The sequence below is a fragment of the Galeopterus variegatus genome, unplaced genomic scaffold (genome assembly GCF_000696425.1).
Source record: "Galeopterus variegatus unplaced genomic scaffold, G_variegatus-3.0.2 Scaffold2706, whole genome shotgun sequence".
Classification (NCBI taxonomy): Eukaryota; Metazoa; Chordata; class Mammalia; order Dermoptera; family Cynocephalidae; genus Galeopterus; species Galeopterus variegatus.
The window spans coordinates 109,369-131,127 of NW_007728817.1; the positions used below are offsets into that span (position 1 = coordinate 109,369).

The 21,759-nt window shown below is 37.4% G+C and overlaps 1 protein-coding gene across 4 annotated transcripts in view; it reads right to left on the minus strand.

The window, feature by feature from the left end:
• CEP41 (centrosomal protein 41kDa) overlaps positions 1-21,759 on the minus strand; it is a 48,799-nt gene that overhangs the window by 14,871 nt on the left and 12,169 nt on the right. For 2 of the 4 annotated variants that reach the window (XM_008582710.1, XM_008582708.1), the window contains exons 1-5: positions 17,732-17,802; positions 16,712-16,775; positions 8,639-8,686; positions 4,185-4,246; positions 3,173-3,242 (exon numbers count right to left, since the gene is read on the minus strand). In XM_008582710.1, the coding sequence (XP_008580932.1) occupies positions 3,173-3,242; positions 4,185-4,246; positions 8,639-8,686; positions 16,712-16,775; positions 17,732-17,773 (286 nt within the window). In that variant the 5' untranslated portion in view covers positions 17,774-17,802. Of the gene's footprint in view, positions 1-3,172; positions 3,243-4,184; positions 4,247-8,638; positions 8,687-16,711; positions 16,776-17,731; positions 17,803-21,759 lie in introns of those variants that run through there. The other 2 variants (XM_008582711.1, XM_008582709.1) reach the window with 1 other exon arrangement.

Genomic DNA, 21,759 nt, shown 5'->3' on the forward strand with positions numbered 1-21,759 from the left:
ACCTCGCTCAGCCAGTGAGTGGGAACTGGTCTGTATGTGGGATCTGAACCCTCGGCGGGAGGCACCACCGCGCTCCCAAGCGGCGCACTGTAGCAGTGCGCCACTGGGCCGGCCCTGTTTAATTTAGTTTTAAAAAATTAATTAACTCTTTAATTGAAAAAGAATCATCATGTACACCATGTAAAAATGCAAACAAGACAGAACTGTTAATATGGAAAGGAAGACTTCCCATTGTAGACCTGCAGGCCCTCAGGCCTCCTCTCTCAAGGAAACTACCTTCACATACTCATGTCTCCTTCCAGAAATAAAACAATTATATACTGTACATATATTTTACTTCCTCCCCTTTTTACTTATCCAGGAGAATTCCATTCGTATTGTTATATACCTGGTGTTTGTTTTGTTGTCATTTTATTTTTATTTTACCAATGTAGCTTGGAAGTTGCTCGAAATAATCAAGTAAAGATTTTTCTCATTCATTTGCAAGGTTGTACTGGTTTCCATTATATAAAGACGTCATAAGTATTCAGACCTCTTACAAATCAATAAGAAAAAGATGAACATCCTATTAGGAAAAAATGGGAAAGGGCATGTGAAGTCCTTAAAACAAGAAATATGTATGACCAGTAAACACACACACACGAACTCAATCTCACTGTCAAAGAAATTAAAAATAAAACTATTGGTACCATTTTTTATCTATCAAATTGGAAAATATTTACAAAAATGATAATTATTCAGCATTGACTAGGATGGGGAGAAACAGGTCTTATTCACTCTTGGTGGGAATGCAAACAGGTACAACTATGCTGGAGATAGTGTGGCAATCAGCATTGAGTATCTAAAATGGTTCTACCCTTTGACCACCTGCAGCAATTTATCTTCAGGGAATAAGAAGAATCATGCAAACATTTATATATATATATACATTGCAGTATTTCATACAAGTGAAAAGTCAGAAAAAACTGTAATGCCCAACAATAGGATACTAATTAAATTCTGTTTAAATACAAAGGATAAATACTATATGACAACACAACCTTTACATCGTGCTTTTGAAGTCTATTTAATGATACAGGAAAGTATGCACGAAAAAAATGTTAATCAAAAACAACATAATACAAAACTGTATACAAAGAGTATGCATTGACTGGGGTGAGGAGTTAGATGGGGGGGAAATGGATCAAAATGTTAACAGTGGTTATTAAAATTAGTTATTTTAATTTTTTTCTTTATATATTTTTTGCAGTTTTCTAATTTACTAGAAATATACTTTTTAGTCAGGAAAAAAGGATAAACATTATAAAAGGAGATTTTTGTACTCTTTCAAAGATAGCCAATATGCATACAGATACAATCTGTTATACAGGCACTCCTGGGTGAGTTATTATCTGTGTAGAACACTAGAAAACCACCAATATTACTCGCACATTATAGTATCCTATTTTACAAGAGCCTATTTTACTGTGCAAATTTATCTCAGAAGAGAAAATTGCATGTGCCCATATGTTCTGGTGCTGCAATCTCAACAATGAATTAAAGGACCAAATCTAGGTGCTTATATAACCCGGTTAAAATTGGGAGTACTTGTGTGAGGAGACTCAATTATCTCTGTTACAAAGAGCCCTTATTTATCTGCCGTGTGAGAGGCATCTGTCAAAGATAAATTCCTGTCGTTTTCAGATTCTCTTTATCCACCCTAACAAAAACCAGCCCAGGGAAATGACAGTTGAGTTGCACAAACCCCAGTGTTCAGGCTTCCTGAGAAACTTGTCTTGAAATCAGAAGTCAAATTCCTGACCTACATCAACCTTAACAAAACACATTCCCCTTCAATAAACAGCCAGACATTGATTGCTGGGTACTTCAGGATAAAGTAAAGACCTTAACTCTGTGTATTCTTTTCATGAGAGTACAACTAAGAGGTTTTATTTTCAACTTCGTATTTAAGAAAGGAAATCTGGAGCCTACCTATCTTTCCAGCCTTATCTCCTACCCAGTACCTACTCCTCCCTTAGACCACTCAGGCTATCTCCCTCAGTCAGATTGGATTACTCGATTCTCCAAACACGCTGGTGTCTTTCATCTCCATTCCTCTCTCTGGCTGCTCCTCTGCCTGCTACCACCTCAACTCTAACTGGCACCTGTTAAGATTCTACCACTCCTTCAAATGCCTGCAGGAAGCCTACCTCAATCTTCTTTTTTTTTCCCCTTTTTTACTGACCGGCAACGGGATCGCAACCCTTGGTGCTGCGTCCGCACTGCGCTCAGCCAGTGAGCGGGAACCGGTCTCCACATGGGATCCGAACCCTCGGCGGGAGCGCCGCCACGCTCCCAAGCGGCGTACCCTCCAGTGCGCCACCGGGCCAGCCCTACCTCAATCTTCTAACTGGAAAGTACTTTTCCTTCCTCGGAACTCCCACAGCGTCCTGTATCTCTCTAAAAGTACTTTCCAGAATCCCTTAAGGATGCAATGCAGGCAGTAAGAAGACCCTCGTTGCTACCAGAGACACTTATACTTGTAGCCCACGTCTGTTCCTTATTAGCTGTATCACCTTGAGCAAGTAATCTAACCTTTGATGCTCAGGCATCATCTGTAAAGTGTACCTTCCTTCTAGAGTTTTTGAGAAGATTAAATAAGAAAATTCACGTGAAGTATCTAGCAATATATATTCAACAAATGATGGGTTCCTTCTGCTCCTCCATTAAATTCTGCCATTATTAATAATTTTGTGGTACTGTTATCATTCTCCTCCCCCAGCACACATACACATGTGCACATGCACACATGTGTGACTACAAATTCCATCTAAGCAGAGCTGTGTTTTGCTCATCTCTGTAGTCTCATAGCACCAAATTCTGTGACCTACATGTATATATATATATATAGAAGGCACTAAAAAATATTTGTTGAAAAAAAGTAATTAGTATATTAAGAACATCCAAACATTTAAATCTATGTGTTAGAGCCAGAAAACCAGACGGCTTTTTTAAAGAAATAAGAATTAACCATTAAAGCATCAAATGCATTTCTCTGTGAGTAACAATCTAATTACAAATAGATCTATCAAAGTCCCAAGTCCCTGCAAACACAACAGCAAATGTGTATGGGGTGAGTACTTCAGTCGAATGGTCAGTCTGTTATTTTCCCCACATTCTCAGTTCTCATTACCTTCCAGCCTCTGAATCTCCTCAGCTGTCACTTCCAAGGTTTGATCAGAGAGGGAAGCAACTTGGATGACCTGATAGAAAAAAGAATGAAATGTGTAGATGTGTGTGTTTTTCTTTGTTTTTGAAGAGGCAATTTTGTCTTTTACAAAAGATGAGGAAACATCAAACATCAAAGATCTCCTGTTTTAAGAAGCTGTCAGTGATGACTGGAGAGTGAATCTCAGGCCCCCTTATTTTCAGGGTAGTAATTATACTGCAAATGATCATTCCAGAAGAAAAGATTCATTTAAAACATTACTCAATAAACTTAAAAGACCAAAGGGATAACTTAGGACAAGAAACATGAGAGTTTAAAGCTACATCCATATATATTCTGGTCCCAACGATGACACATTATTTCTTAAAAATGCAATATTGACTTACAGTAACATAGAATGGTATCAGCAATTCTCCATGCAATGAAAAAATAAATGTAATTACCAACACATTGACTATAGCACTTCATACCTATTGCACAGTGTTCATTTTTAAAGCAGTTTTCACAACTATGAGTCCATAAGATTCAAGATCCAACTTGAGTTACACCAATGAAACTCTTGTTTGGGGGCCAGAGGAATACCTTGTCCAAAATTTTCAAATGAAAGAAGAAAGTGACCTGCCCAGAGTAACAAAATAGCCCATGATAGAATGATTTAGAAAAAAGCTCAGTCACCGAGGAAGGGAAATCACTTTGTTTCCACAGAGAAAAAAATGTCCAAACAATTCAGAATCCAGAATTCTAGATTTTAAATATTAAGTTAAATGTACAAGGAAAAATAAAACCTAAACCATCCATTTGATGAATTAAGACACATACCACATACCAAGGAAACCTTCCATAGGTGAAATACAAAGAATCAGAAGAAACCCTCTGCACCTCTACACACATTCCCTAGAGTTGAATTTAGAAATAGTCACATAAAGTTGCACAAAATAGACAGTCTTTACTCCAATAGAAAGATCATTAAACTTACCAGTTGGGCAAAAGTTGTAACTTTTAATCTCTTGAAAAGCTCATCTTTTTTGTATCTATAATCTGAAAAGTAGGATAAGATAAATATTTATCTAGGTCTATTTTTCTTTCTTAGAACTATTAATTCTTTATAGTTGTCAAGTTATACGGTTTATCTTTCAAGTTATTTATATGCTTTTATTTTATTATCTCATTTGATCCTCAAGATATCCTCAAAATTAGATATGGCAGGTAGTATTATCATCTCTTCATTTTTCCCTTTCCTTTGCCATTAGGATGCTTAAAGCTGAATTTATAGACCACTTTTTTGTGTCTAGTGATTCGACCCCTTGCCTTTATCTTACTAGTCTACCATTGTCCTTTTCTGAAGCTGCCTCTACTTTGACCATTATTGTACTGCACACATTTTTGTAGGCAACCTGAAATGGTTTTCAGTACAATGCAGGGAGTACAAGTTTGCATTTTACAGATGAGGACAGAGACCCAGAGATGATGAGTTGCCCCAGGTCAAACAGTTGGTAAGAAGTTTTCACCCTACTATTCTGACTCCAGTTTGAAAAGAGAGCAATAATATTCCTGCGGTCACAAGCTATACTAGAGACAGGACAATACTGTTTTGTGTGAGAGCTGGGCACAAAGTTATGGCTGGTCACGATAATTTCGTAATCAGTTTCTCTTCAACTCCACTTCAGAAAAAATTAACCTACTCAGTTTTACAAGATGAAAAAATTCTAGAGTTCTGTTGTACAACCATGTGAATATACTTAACACTACTGAACCATACATTTAAAAATAGTTAAGATAGTGAATTTTATGCTGTACTTTTTTTTTTTTTTTTACCACAGTTAAAAAAAAAAAAAAAAACCACCTGGAACATCAATATTTATTTGGTGCTACCGTTACAGTTCACCTGAGTTATAGAAATAACTCAAATGTAGGTACGTCTGCACCAAATAAATATTGATGTTCCAGGTGGTTTTTTTTTTTTTTTTACCACAGTTAAAAAAAAAAAAAAAAAACCACCTGGAACATCAATATTTATTTGGTGCTACCGTTACAGTTCACTTGAGTTATAGAAATAACTCAAATGTAGGTACGTCTGCACTTGTGTCAATAATTTTTCGTATCACATTAAAGTTATTAAAAATTGAGCCAATGTCACTTTGTCCAGTATCTGTCCCATAGATGCAAGTCAAAAGTTAGCTTCTGCAAGCTTTTCTGAAGATGACTGCCAATTCTGAAGAGTTTTCAGGGTTGCACTCCGCCCCCCTTTATCCTTCCCTCTGCTTCTAGGTTTTTATATTGGTGCCACGGCTCCTTAAATACTGCCTCATTGTTTCAGAATTACTAGAGGTTAGCTCAATAACTGCTATGGCCTTCCCAGCATAAATGTCTAATAAACCGAGACTCCTAGCAACAGAGGAAAAGATTAAAGGTACTTGAGATTATTATTTACCTGGGGTTACTGATCATTTCCATAAATTTTCCAAAAAAACAGCATAGACTGGATGGTTGGTTGAGGATAATGTCAGCTTGGTTTACCAAACACCTTAAGATTCAGACTCAGAAAATGATACTACCTTAAAAACTAGCCTTCTGTAAATATATTAAGACTCCTTCTTACAAGGAATTAAAACATCTGTGTTCTAAAACATCTTAAAGAGAGCAATTTGGCAAGTAATAATAATAATAATAATTTTATTATTTAAAATAATAATTTTCTAGAAAATTCTTAGAACAGCTTCTTCTGAATATAACAAGGCAACAAACTTAGATGCAATGGAGCTTCTAAAACCTGCCAGGATGCAGATCTAAATAGGTTGAGAAGAGGCTCTGAAAAGTACAACTGAGTAATAACTACAGTGTTCCTCTCAATTGCCACCAACTTTCCCACCAAAAGTCATTTATATAAATCAAAGCAGCAATAAGTCAGCCAATAGAAACTGTTGACAGCTTTCAAGCAGTTTGCACTGTGACATTTATCCATTGATATTCTTTTGGTATGGTTACATGAAATACTTCTAAGTACAAAATGTACACATTAAAATCCCTTTTAAACAGAGACTACCTTAAACAAAAAAAACCAGGTTTGCTATATTCTATGGATTGGCATTTCTACTGTCCTCTGCATAAACACTAGAAGCCCCCTCCATATTTGAAGATGGACTCTACGTACCTGGTTCTGGTTTAGAAGGACAGCCATCAGAAGGACTTTCTGACATTATTATTCAGAGATAAAAGATCAAATTAGATGTCTTATGGTAAGTTTTAAATTTTATAAAAAGGATGACTTGGAAGGCTCTGTCAGTCTGTTCTTGTAAGAGCGAACAGAGCTTTAAGAATGGAGCTTCTGCTACTGTAGCTTCTCCCAGACTCCGTGTTGAAGACAAATCATCCTAGTTTCAGATACGTTATCAAGGTTTGCTTCTCCAGTAAGTCTAGGGTCTAAGTCTGTCTCTCTCGAGTTACTGGAAGGACAGAGACCTGACTATCTACGATGGTTCACACTGGGTCCAACCAGCGTCATCTAACCATCAGAAACCAAGAATAGGCTTTGTAAATGGTCAATAGACACAGAGTGGCTATTTTCCCCAAGTAGAATTGAAACAATATTCGGATTACAAAGGATGTCTGCGTTTTCAGGGTTCTGTTAAAATGCGTTATTAGCAGAGGGAAGTTGGGCTCACAGGGGAAGAGAAATCAAAGGAAATAATAGAACAAGGTTTGTGGTTTCACAGAAAGACATGACATCTAAGGTAATCTGAGGAAAGTCCTGGGTCTGGGGTGTCACGAAACAAGGCAATATTCTCCTCCCTTTCAACCCAAAAAAACACTAACAACAGAAAATGAGAAAAGAGAAGGAAATATCTTCCAAAAGTTAGATGCCAAACCAGAATCTAAAGTAATTCTGTCAGGGATCAGCACAAAGTGTGTGAAATAAGGTGACAGAAACCTCCTGCTGTACTAAAAGGAAGCCCATAACTTCCAAAGAGGGAAGAGGAGGTGAGCATTTTCAAGGACTCTGTTCCAAGAGAATTTCTTTTGGGAGATAATCTCCATTTAAGGTTTAGATATTAAAGAAACCACATTGTACTTTTAAGAAATGTTTTAAACAAGGTTTTGCCAATCTGGGCGGAACGGGACATTTTTATGGGACAAATTTCTGGTGAGGACATGTGAGCTCACACTCAGCTACAAATGGATGGGAGGTGGAAGAGACTACAAACCCAAATAGATGGAGGCCAGCTCGACTCTGCCTGCCTTGGGTGAATTAAGGATGACAACAACGAAGTACAGGTGAGTAAACGAGATATTTTTCATAGTTTGAAAATTTAATATATATTTTATATGTGTATTTAAAAGATACAGTCTTATAAATGTACTAGAAGAAAAGATAGGGTACTGTGACATAACATTAAAAAAAAAAATGTCTACGGCACTAGCCCTTACAGCTGAACATGGCAAATAAAAACAAAGTCAGCACAAAGCTGCTACTGTGTCCACATCTACTGTCTGGGGTTTTCCAATATCACAGCAATTAAAAAAAAACAAAACAAAAAACAACAGTATCTTTTTAAATTAAAAGGTTTGCTGTGTAAAAAAAAAAGTTCTGTTGTATTCTGGATTTGTAATTTTCTTTTCCAAGAAGATGTATGTTACCAGAGCCAAGTCCTGTACTATGATCATTCAGGGTATCTCTTTACTACCATTAGCTAAATGCTTCCCTAGCACTGGGTTCTCTTACTTAAGATATGACCAAATCCATCTTAGAAAACAGATGTTTCTAGTTCTTCTTTAATTCTGGCTTTAATCATTTTACATCAGTTTTAGACACAAATTGAAAAACTATGATTTTGTACAAGGGCAATGACTAGCAACGTATCTTTACAGAAGATTAGTTTTTTAAAAGGATGTGCATGTAATATGATTTTTAATTAAAAGAAAACAGACTGCAATGGATTGATAACACATAACACTAAGAAAAAGCTTTCTTTCTCATACCTCTAAGCCTTTCATGAATACTCTCTGATTTATACTCATAAGAATATTATGAAGAGAGATATTATACCCCATCTTAGGTATAGACAAAATAAGAAGATAGGAAAGATTAAATACCTTGAAAAAGGCCATGAAGTCTGTGGTACAATGAAACTGAAGGCTTGAGTTCTGACTGCTTAGCCAGAGCTCATTCTACCAGACCTCTCTCCACAATCCAACATTAATCTCTCCTCAGAGATATAAATCGGGTGGAACTCAGACCCACAGGCTGCAATCTTAGGAGCTGCCCAGGATGGCAGCCAGTGTCTCCCACGTCCTTTGAGGCACCTGCCAGGCTCACCTGACTCCCATTGCTCTCCGTGCATGTCAGCTACAGAGGATGGTTGCTAGTTAATAACCAACTTATAGAACAACTACAGGGTTCCACTTTCCCAAACCATCAATAGTGTTACTCACTTTTTTTGATCTCTTCTAGCTTCTCAGTGTATTTAGTCATACTGTTACCTAAAAAGAAAATAAGGACTTTAGATATGCTTTAAATGGAAGAAAATGAGTACCACTGTGAAGACAGAATGGAGAAAAAGTATTTCCTAAGTTTTCCTATCTTGTTCTTTGGAGATTCTGGACAGTAGGTCACAAGCAGGCCACACACAGTAAATAGTCTTTTGGATTACACAGCATCAGTAAAAGATGAGGAACTGAGGGAAATGTTTTGGTCAAATGTGTTAAGCTGGGGTGCATACCCAAAAGACATTCAGAAATCCCAGGCAATACAGATAATCTATTTTAAAAAATCTTTTTCAGTCAAAGCTTTCCTCCTCCTTTATTCCTCATAATCTTGTGGGGAAGATATCCAGAGGAGGAGAAAGAAAGAAGCAATGTTCTTTGGATGTCTAAAATGTGCTTCTGTGGCTACCCACGCAACCTTTTCCTCTTCGTTTTGTCCTTGTGGTTTCCTCCTCTTTCCTGAACTTGGTCTTCCACAATTCATGATCATGTTACAGCCTGAAACTAGACCACAGAGTCTGTACACTAGTATCCAACATAGATTTGATTTGCTGAGAAATACCAGCAGATTCCCACCACTGTGGAGAGTCCCCCGTCCTTGTGCTTTATAGTCTGGTTCCACAATACGAGGTTCTAGCCAAGGTGATTTGGAGAGTCTTCATACTTGAAAACTGTGCCAGCATCATTCTAGTTTCCAATTGAACTATATTATAGCTCTCAAGCTGGGGTTATTATTATTACTGGGCATGCTTAGATTTGATTCAATTCAACACAGCAAGTTCCAGAAGATATGGCAAAAGGAAAACATTCAAAATAATTTCTCATTTTTAAAACTGTACTAACTTTCTAAGCCTTGAGAGAATCTAGTCAAAGCCAGTCCCAACTTCAGATAAAAGAAATGCTCTCAATTAATAGCATGAACTGACATTTTCAAAAACTTTTCTGAACTTTTCTTCATGTTTGGGTCAGAAGTAGAGAAAGAAAATTCTTGCTCTGAAACCCAAAATAAATTTTTAAAAAACATCTTACTTCATCTGTTATTATTAAATCTTTACCATAAATTCATCATGAAATTAAAATCCACTGTTTTTTTTTTTTTTTTTTAAATCCATCTTAAGACACACATTCTTTGTATCAGGACCAGAAAGGAGGATTCTGTGTAGTCCTAGACCCAGACTGTGTCCTTCCAGAAGCTCAGAGATGAAGTCACTCAGGGCTGTTCAGAAGGCCTTAGCCTTCTCAAGAGAGACACTGAGTACCTCTGAAGAGGCCCAAATATCACAACAGAACAGGATTAGAACCAAATATGATCTTTTCTAGGTTCTTCAGACTGCAATTGACTTGAGATGTGACCAGATTTCCAGAGTAGAAGCCACGAATTCTTCTTGGACACACATCCCTCCTCCCCACTCCAACTCTGAACCCAGGAGTGGACCTGCCTGGTCAATACGATGGGAGAAGAAGACAGCAAATCAGTATCCTGTTCAGCTTCCTGTAATCTTATTCTTAAAATACTTTACACAGTAGCTTTTGGTTATATGTCCCTGAGTCCCCCCACAGTTGCATGTTGTTGAAATGGCAGTTAGTTTCTTTTGTCAAAGGAAGCTTCAGGCAGTCTAGTCAGAAAACTGAGGGCCAAAAAGGATGACTACCTGTCCAGTGACATAACAACTTAGTAACTAAGCCAGAATTTGCATTACCAACCTGCTGGTTTCTAATATGGCTCACAAAATCAGATGGCTTTTCTGGTTGTTTTTAAGCTACTTCCTTAATAGTAACAGGTGGAGACCATACTTTGCTGTAAATCCCGAGGAATGGAAAACAATAGCCAACCTCATTTACATAGTCTTTATTATTAAAACATTGTATTTCCAAACCATAACGCTTTCTACTAACAAAGTGTCTAAAATTTAATTTCCCTATTGATTATCAACATTTTCAGAGCATTTACACAGCACTTCATCAAACAAGGCTTCACGAAGTACCATGAGGTAAGCTGTACGCCTACTGCTTGTTTTTACCACTAAAGGAGAAGGCAGATAAACAAGTCTTTTGCAAATACACAGTTATACAAATATCTGGCAAAATTAAGAACAAATCTAAGAGGGTTACTGATAAGAAGCTTTTTTCATTATAGACATTCATTCTATCCAAGTAGGGGGCAAAAACAGAATTAAAGATTTCTGCATTGCTTCAATCGGAGAAACGAGACAGGGTGACGGGTGACACAAAAATCCCTAACAATGATTTTAGAAAGTATGAAAAGTGGCATTTTATCCCACTTTATACACTGCTTATATCTTAACTACATGGCTGATCTTACTATATCTAATTGCATCTGAAAATAATCTTTGACTACCTTTAAAAAGACTGGAAATGAATCAATTTCATAATTCATTTATTTATAAAAACATCTTTGTTTTATATAAAAGAAGCCTAAATGATCAAAGAACCAACTTTTAGAAAAATTTGAAACTGTACATTATGCCAGATAAATTTTTCTAGATAAGACTCTGATTAAAAGAAAAAAGGCTCCCCATTGCTTATTGACTGAAGTTTAAATGCCCTACTCAAGCACTGAAGGTGCCAACGACTTAACCTACCTCTTCAGTGTTGCCTTAATTGCTAAACCTGATAAACTCTTTGTTACCCTCTGGTTCTCTAACACATTATCATGTAGTCATAATAGTTCACCTACTAGAAAGTGACCTTTTCCTCTTCTGAACCTCCATAGTACTCAGCCTATCACTCACAAGGCATTCATCACTGTATTGTCTCATCCACTTTATTAGATGGAAAGCCCAAGATACACGCAATCTTTATCCCTTCCATTGCCTATTATAGGACACAAAATATTTGCCAAATAAAATATACTGTGAAGATTTACTATCTGAAAAATCCTTATAATTAAGTTATTTTGTAATGCAAATAATTGCACCCAATACGGTTTGAGTTTTTGCACACGATTAATTTATTTTTTAATTATTATTATTATTATTATTTTTACTGGACAGTACAGGGATCGAACCCCAGACCTTGATATCATCAGCATCATGCTCTAACCAAGCAAGCTAATAAGCCAACTACACCTGATTTTTTTGTTTGTTTGTTTTTGGCAGCTGGCCAGTATTGGAATTGAACCCATGACCTTGGTGTTATCAGCGACACACTCTCCCAAGTAAGCTAACTGGCCAGCCCTTAATTTCTGTGTTTTGGAGTTTTTTTTCCACCTGATTTTTTTAAAGCTATGTACAACCTTACTTATATACAATATATGTTATATACTACCTATGTGACACATATTGTTCCAGGACTCAGGCAACCTAGAAATGTATAAGGTGGTATTTAGCTTTTATTTTTACAACTTAAGTTGTTATAAAAGATATATAATAAATGCTACAGTTAGAATCAAGAGAAAGAAACAACTCAACTACATCAATAGTGCTATGCAAAGGCAGAGTACAACTGATTAACTGAGTGAGTCATTCATTCGATTTTTTCCATTGTTTCCCTATAATTTAATCACATCATTTGTACTGAGACTGTAAGAAAAGCAGCAGTAATTTAAACTGGATAAGATTTATAAGGCACAAACTCAGTTGCTAAGAGACAACTCTGTGGCTTTATTTTTCTTCAATATTTTCCTCCTCTACAGAGAAGTTCTTTTGGCTCGGAAGGAGCAGAAAGCATGAAAAGAGGCACAGTGGTCCTTTGTTAACCTCAGTAAGTTATACGTGTGTATATTGCTTCTGGTTTATAAAAACCTTTCACATACATTTCTTCCTTTGACGTAAGAAACACAATTAAATACCAAATAAAAAGGAAGAGTATCTAGTCTGTGAGTGTGAGTGCTTAAGATCAAGACTTTTAGCAAATATTCAGGAAAAGTAAAGACTAAAGAAGAAAAGAGAAGACAACTAGTTTGTGTAGAGATAACAAAAGGAAGGTGAAATTAAAAAAAATAAAAATAAGGCTAGAAAAGACCGTGGAGAAAGTCTACAGAATTTTGGAAAAATAAAGAAATTTGAAATTAGACTGAATATAGATTCAAATGAGAGGATAACACAGCCAACGAGAGTGTAGGGTATTAATAAAGGGAGAGCCCTGTGGTTTGGAAAGTGTCCCTTAATCAGCCTGCAGTGCTGCAGAACAGAAACCCAGAGAGGTACTTGAGAATACACAAGAACCCTGCGGTGGAGACTGAACAAAACGCCGCCAGGGATTTCATCAGAAGCATAATCCATTCATGGCACAGTCTGGCAATGCTGGGGAGCTGGTAAGATACACTCAGGCACCTATGGAACAAAAGAAATATTTGAAGTTCAAAATAATTCTGAGATTGCTAGCCATGACTGTACATCAATGTTTGGGTTTGTATAAGAAGTAGAGTCAGATGTATAGAAACAAAAAATAATCTTTACCCAGGAAGAAGATATTAAGCCTTTGAAGAACTCAGTAGAAGGTGATTTGGGTGAAGACAGGAGATAACACAAAATTTTTGATATCTTGTGATTAACTGAATTGCTCACTATTTGGTAAAAACAAAAGATTAAATACCCATCTATTTACCATAGATACGAAAAATGCTCATTCCTGTGCCTATTTTCATTGCTCTGGCTGCAAAGTTTAAAGACATACTACAGATGGGAACTCCTTATTGTTACTTGGGTTATAAGATGTTTTCTTAACGAGGACTCCTCACCTTTTTCACCTTATGGGACATATGTTAATGATAATACTTGGACAAAACGGGTTTGGGTGCCCCAGGCCAGGCTGGTTACCCAAAGAGCTGAAGGGATCCCTATCTTGGACATAACCCAAAGGCTACTGCACGCCAGGTAAAAAACTTCCTCTGGATACACAAGGAGGTAAATCATGAAAATGCACAGAAACACAAACACTAAAATAAAATCTCTCCCTTAAACTGACTTTAAAATAATTTCTAAATTGGAAACAACAAGAAAACAAACACTAGAATAAGATTTCTCTCCCACACCGACTTTAAAATACTTTGAGTTTTAAATAACAGTGTGTAATGAAGCACACTTTGGCCCTTCTAAAAGTTATTACGGAACTAGTTATGAAGACTTCTGCTTCCAGGAAGATGGGATAGATACACTTTTGTCTATTACTCTAGCTGAGTACAACAAAAACTGTGGACAACCCACAGAATGGGAAAAAATAGTTGTGAATCATATTTTTGATAAGTCTAGTATCCAGAATATATAAAAGAACACTTATAACTCAACAAAGAAGAAGGAAAATAACCCAATTTAAAAATGGGCAAATGATTTGAATAGACATTTCTCCACAGGAGATATACAAATGCCAAGAAGCACATAAAAAGGTGCTCAACATCATTATTCATTAGGAACATGCAAATTAAAACCACCATGAGATACAACTTCATGCCCACAGAGATGGCTATAATTAAAATGATGGACAATAACAAGCATTAGCAGGAATGTTGAGAAAATAGAGCCCTTCCCCAGTGCTGGTGGGAGTGTAAAGTGGTGTGGTTGCTTTGAAAAACAGTTTGGCAGTTTCTTAAAAAATTAAACACAGAGTTACCATATGACCAGCAATTCAACTCACAGGTGTATACCCAAGAGAAATGAAAACACATGTTCACACTAATGCTTGTACTCTGATGTTCACAGCAGCACTATGGCCAGAAAGTGTAAACAATACAAATGTCCATCAACTGATGAACGGATAAACAAAATGTGGAATATCTATACAATAGAATATTATTTGGCAATAAAAAGGAATGAAGTATTGACACATGCTATAACACAGATGAACCTTGAAAACATTACACTAAATGAAAAAAGCCAGACACAAAAGGCTACATATTGTATGATTCTATTTATATGAAATGTTCAGAACAGGCAAATCCACAGATACAGAAAGTTGATTAGTGGTTACTCAATATAGTAAAGATGTTAATTTTCCTCAGATTGATAAATAGGCTTAACACAATTCCTATTAAAAATAATGGCAATTTTAAAAAAATGTAAATTAGATTATTCTAAAATTTATATGGAAAGGCGAAGGAATTAGAATGTTGATTAGTGGTTACTCAATATAGTAAAGATGTTAATTTTCCTCAGATTGATAAATAGGCTTAACACAATTCCTATTAAAAATAATGGCAATTTTTAAAAAAATGTAAATTAGATTATTCTAAAATTTATATGGAAAGGCGAAGGAATTAGAATAGCTAAAATAATTTTGTAAAGAAAAAGTGGGAATAATCAGTTTACCAATTTTAAGTAACTAATTTACTACATAGCTGCTAAGACTGTATGGTATTAGTAGAGGGACAGCACATAGATCAAGGGAACAGAACAGAGAACCCAGAAATAGACCCTCATAAATATGTCCAACTGACTTCTGATGAAGTGAACACACAATTCAATGGAGGAAAGGTAACCTTTTTAACATATGGTGCTAGACCAGTTGGAAATCCATAAGCAAAAAGCTAATCTTGATCTAAGTCACAAAACATAAAAATTACTTTAAAATGTATCACGGACGTCAATGTAAAACCTAAAACCATAACTTTTAGAAAAAGATTATAATAGAAAAAAGTCACTGGGATCTAGGCTAGGCAAGTTCTTAGACTTGACAACAAAATCATGATCCATTAAAGAAAAACTGATAAAAATGGACCTCATTAAAATTAAAAATTTTTGTTCTTCAAAAGACCCTGTTAAGAGCATGAAAAGACAAGTTATAGACTGGGAAAAAATATTTGCAAACCACATATCTGACAAAGGACTAGTAACTAGAATATGTAAGGAACTCTCACAGCGAGGTGGAAATACAGGGACGGTATGGCCTAAGAGACAGTGTATCAGATCTCCAGTACTGACTTCCTCATCCTGCATACAATCCTAGATCTATCTCCTTTATTTCTCTTTCATTGAACTCTGAGTAAATAACAAAATCTCTGAGCCACAATTTCCTCCTTTTCTAAAACAGAGATAATATTTTTCACTTGTCCATCAAACAGGATATTTGCAAGTATAAGTATCTGTACAGAATGGAAATGTCTGAAAGAGAGCATGAAATAGCATCTGCAAATGTGATGTGTTTAAAACATTTAAGTCTATCTTATATGAGAAAACATGCACAATGGAAGATAATGATTTTGAAGGAGCCTAGAGAAAGGGAAAGACAAAATAAACAAGATGACTTAAAGTCAACATCCCACTTTACTTTTCTCAGTTGTCTTAAGGCTACTGGTAGAAAATTCAGTATTGCTAAAGGCATAACAGTACTCTATTCCACTAGCAAAACCATCTCAATAGGATGGATTTTCCACAGCAGGCTTTAAAAGGTTGAAAAAAAAAAAAATTAACAAGTAAACAACTAAAACCACACAAGACTGCAAATTCACTAAGGTCTGGGCAGCAGTCTTTATCACGACAGTGAAAAATGGGAAGCACATGGAAAGCAGCAGTTCATTTTACCTGAACCGTAGCACTAATTAAATTTTGTCTGGTATTTTAGTTACTCATTCAAGTCTGTCCGCCTCCACTTGAATCTAAGCTCTTTGCAAAAACGACAAATTCACTCTCATCTTTATATCTCCCATAGCCTTAAATTCTGCAAACATGGAAATGAACAAACATGCACATGTATAATCTATCACTGACCGTTTAAAGGAATATACTTAGGATGTTCCAAAATAGAGGCTGAACTCCTAATATTTATTTAGTTAGCTTCAGCCCTGCAACTCATTGAACAATGGTTTCAATTTCTGGGATTTCATTTTCTCAGTTTATATTATTTCTTATGTAGTTAGGAATAATAAGCTAAATGATATGAATGCAAATTTTTACTGATAATCTGAAAAACAGCTTTCAAAGATAAATCCTGAGCCCAGAAAGGCGTCAGGCAAGACAGTGAGAAACTTCTGGCTGTGATTTATACCAGGTATGACAGGTGGCTTCCTGTCAATAGTTAGTTATTGGATAAAAAAAATAAAGTTCTAATTTTCTAATATTTACTCACCAGTATCCAATCTTGACTTGACATGCTGATACTTCGGGTTCTGTGGTATCCTTTTGGTCAGATACTAAAAAATAAGAAAATTCACAATGAATTGGGTTAATGTAAGTATAAGGGTGGCAAAGTCAGGAAAGAGTCAGATACTTAAAAAATGGAACAAATGCTAAAACTTCATAGAATGTAAAGATGGAAGAAGTTCTAGAGGTCCAACTGTTCCTTCACCACAGGACTCTTCTCTACATATAGCATCTCCACAGGTAAAAAATTATCTTGTTTCTGTCAAAACACTTCCATAGTTTGTCAAAATTGTCTCAGAGCACTATGTGATAAGAAAAAAAAGGTCTCAAAAATTATGTTTTCAAATGTCTTACATTGAGCCAAGATCAGGCTTCCTCCAATTTCCATTCAGTCCACTGTTTCAACCTATCCTAAGTCACACACCTCTGCCTCAAATAATCTGTTAAAATAACTGAAGGCAGCTATCCTGTCCCTCTTTCTATTTCGCTCTTTGCATGATGGTTTCTAAGCTATTTCCTCTGGACACTGGACACCCTCTAGGTCTTATCCACATCTCCCCTAAAAAGCGGCAGGCAGGATCCAGGCCTGAGCACAATCCTGCAGATGTTGTCAGGACAGGACCCACTTTGGCAGGCTCTCCCGCTGCTTCACTGCAGGCTGTGGCTCCACACATGTCACTATTATGGCATCTGCTCTTGTGGCACCTAAGGCTCATCTCGGGCTCAGGGTAAGTTTATGGTCAGCAAAAATGCCTATGTCAGGTCTCTCTTGTGCTGAGTTAAAGAGTTAACTTTGGTGGTTAACTCTTTGAATCCAAGCACAGGACATTAACCCACGTTAAATTCCAGTGGCAACTGCAAAAGCCATTAAGTGAGGGAAGGCTAATGAATAAAGACATTACAAATACAGCTTTCTTGCGCAGGCCTTTTTCTGGCCCATAAGTATAAAAATCATTATGCTCAGTAGCAGTTATCTATGGACTATGAAATTAAAACTGGGTAATACCTTTTTGCCTTCATCTTCTGCCATTATCCCACTTGTTCTCATGTTGAAGTTGCTGGGAATGTCCCCCTGAGGTATCACACTCATTCAGGTCTCTACTCTTAGCAGGGGTGGGTCTGCCTAAAATGCCTTTCCTCAACTTGTCCTTCGGCAAAATTTATTTCCTCTGTAAAGCTGTTCAGTTTGGAATTAGGCCCTTTCTTCTCCCAGGCTCCCAGAGTACTGACACGCTGAACCATTGTTTGCACCTCAATCTTCTTCCCTAGTCTAGGATTTCCTTGATGTCAGGGACAATAACTTACTCATATTTGTATCTGTCCCGGACTTAGTGCATGGTAGGAACATTTATTGAATATCTAGGATGAGGACTGTATTACAGCAACTATCTGGTTTCTTAGAAGAGAACATCAAACTTACAAAAACTACATCATTCACCTTTAAAAACGTAATTAACTACAATATACCCTGTTGGGAGGATTACAAAATAAATCACTTACATATAAAAGAACCTTCTGAAATGACCCACAAAGCACAAAAACAATATAGCATACTTTGATGTCTTACAAAGTATCTGTTGGCCAGAGTTTTGGATATCACGGACCAGGAAGAAATTTTAAAAACTGTAGGCAACTACAGAGATATCAACTTTTCATTTTGCCAAATAAGGACATAAAAAACAAAAACAAAGCAAAACTTCACAACTATAATTTGCTGTTTTAATACCTAAAAGGTAAGAAAGAAATAAAAAAGAAAAACCCAGAGTAAAAAAATCTCAGAGTCCTTCAGTGTTATTTTTAAAACTCATGACGTTCTCTGTGTTTTTCACTGACTTCACTCAGGCAAGTAAAATCTTTATCACAAATGCTTAGTATTGGTCCTCAGACTGTGTTGGAACCACTGAGCCATTTTATCTTTAGAAAAAGACTGGAAAGTTCATTTCTCCATATGACTAGGAACCCACTGTGTATAACAGAAAGTGACTATAACACCAGTTCCAATTCCTTCCCTAAACAAATATGGAGAAGATTCTTAAGTAAGAGAAGGAAAACATACAAAGACTGAAAAGGGAGACTTCGGGACAAATTCCCCATAGGGAGACACTATCATGGCAAAATAAAACAAAGAACCAGGGAAAACATGTGCCTGGTAAATTGACTCAAGTAAAGCTAATACTAGACTTCAGTTATCTTAGGCTAAGGGACTGGGGTTTTTTTTGTTTGTTTGTTTTCACTCTGTATTTTTATCATTTCTATACTCTATTTCCTGTTTTTACTTTTGTTTTGTTTTTCCCACTAGTTTCCTAGCAAATCTTCTTTTGAAAAATTCCAGGCTAGTCTCTGCTGAACCAAGGGGATTTGGCCATACCTAAGCCAAAATAGCTAAGAAGTGAGGGTGTCCCTGGGGACCAGGTGTGGTGGCAGCAGAATGATGAGGGGAGAGAGTGTGGACAGCTGCAGTGGCTGAGCCCTTCCGGCCCCCGGTTTTCCCTTACACAGACTAATGAGAAATCCATATGCTACAGGACAAAAAGGTAGCACTTCTTTTCCACGTTCCCATTTCAGTCCAATTTCTTGTTCCTGACTTTCTAATAGCAACCACACCATAAAACTACTTGTGCTCCATTGCAAAGCAGAGCATCACAGATTTTACAGACCTACCATACTTTTTTCTTTCAAGTTCTTGATTTTGAGGTGACTGCTTCTTGACCTACTGGCCAACTGGCTTTCTTTCAATTACATAAACAGGATGGAATAGGGGGAAGTGAAAGAGCTGAGAAAAGAAGCTGTTTCAAGGAAGACTATTCATTCATTCAACAAAGACTCATTGAGCACCAACCACTCATTCAGTCGACAATTGACTGAGCGCCTACTAGGAGTAGGACCCTGTGCTGATGACACAGAGGTGAAAAACACCGTCCTTGCCATCCAGCTCTTACTGACTGTGGGGACGATGGACAAGTGAATAAACAGATGCCAAACTGCATGATGAACAGGAGAGGGAGGTAGGGGATGTGGTGGGAACATATAGGATTGGCACCTAATCCAGACTAAAAGAGTCAAGAACCGTTTCCTGAAGGGTGACTTCTGAGCTGAATTCTGAGAGCCAAAGACATTAGTCAAGGAGTAGTGGGTGGGAGCTACAAGGTTCCCAGCAGAGGGAAAAGCATGGGGAAAACATAAGGACTAGAGAAAGTATGGACAATTTTAAGAAGTCTAACAGTAACTGGCGGACCGGGAGCATAGGGGGACAATATGGGTACAAATGATGCTGGAGAGGCAGGCAGGGGTAGATCACAAAGGGCCTGTATACACACTGAGACGCTTGGATTTTATCCAGTAGATCAGTGGATCTCAAATGTGCAATTTTGCTCTCCCTATCCCTAGTGACATTTGTCAATGTCTAGAGATATTTTTGGTTATCAAAACTGGGGGGTGGGGGTGTGCTAAGGCATCTAGAGGCTAGAGATGCTGCTAAACATCCTACAATGACACAACAGCCCTCAAAACAAAGAATTAGGCAGCCCAAATGTCAATAGTGCTGAAGTTGAGAAACCCTGTTGAAGATGATGGGGAGTCACTGAACAGGATTTAAAGAGGAGTAATGACATGATATTTCCATTTCAGAAAGATGACTCTAGCAGCAATATGGAGAATGCGAGTCAAGAATAGAGGCACAAAAATCAGTTAAGAGACTGTTATGTTAAGATGATCTGTAGTCCTAAGGAAGTGGCAATAGAGATGAAGAGGAAGAGAGAGTTTCAGGAAATTTTCAAAATGTAAAATCAATGAGACTTAAAATTGACTGGTGTAACAAGAATAAACAGTGATACCATTCTCTAAAAAAGGGAGTTAAGGAGGAGGCATATATTGAAAAACAATGTGTTCAGTTTGGGGCATGTCAAGTACGAGATATCTGTGGGTTATCCAAAATGGAAGTGTCCAGCTGCTATTTGGGTCTGGAGATCAGGATAGAGACGTGGGCTAGAAAAAAACCCCAAGATTTAGAAGTTGTCAGTACACAGGCAGCAGATGAAGCCATGGGAATGGACTAGATCACCCTAGAAGAGAGTGTAGATTGACAAGAAAAACTGCATTATTTAAGGTTAGGTGGAGAAGAGGCACCTTGGATGAGACTCAGAAGAGGCTGTAACACAGTGGTTCATGAATTGTTGCAGGAAGAAGGGAGTGGTGAACAGTGAACAGTACGGTCAAGTCAGAGAGCAAGAGGTCAAGTATGAACAAGTGAACAAAGATGCAGGTCAAGTAAGAGACCACCAGAAACGTAAATTTGGATTTAGCAAACCAAGACACTGTGGATGGCCCCAGTGGAAGGAGTTATAGTAAATTGACAGGGACAGGGGCAGAAGCAAAAACAGCGGGCTGAGTGTATGAGAGGGGAGGAAGGAAAGAAGAGGACACTAGCCAGGTGGTCTTTTTTTCCCCCTCGAGTTGCTAAGGGGTGATCTTTGTTGTTGTTTGGTTTAAAAAAAAAAAAGAGATATTTGGGGATGTTTATAGACTAAAGGGCAAGATAAGAGAAGCTGAAAATAGGGCAGGAAGGCAAGGAAAGAGAATAGGAGAGGACGAAGCCCAGAGCCTAGGTAGAAGGGTCAGCTGCAGATATATATTTAAGATAAAGATATAAGATAGGTAGTCATAATGAAGTTCACCAGGAGGAGGCAGGAAGATAGTTCATGTTTGTGGTATTATTACAGGCTCTTTGAGACCAACCAAAAATGTCAAAAGACCCTTTGAGAGGTTACATCTCTAGGGAGAGTCAAAGGATAATGCCCTCTCTGTCTACCCACCCTATCCCAGCGACTTAACTTCAAGTTGACTTTCAAGACCCAGCACACACATATCTTCTAAGAAGAACGCTCTTGGGGCTGGCCCGGTGGCGCACTGCTATAGTGCACCGCTTGGGAGTGTGGTGGCGCTCCCACCAAGGGTTCGGATCCCACATACAGACTGGTTCCCGCTCACTGGCTGAGCGAGGCGCGGGAGCAACACCCAGGGGTGCGGTCCTGTTGC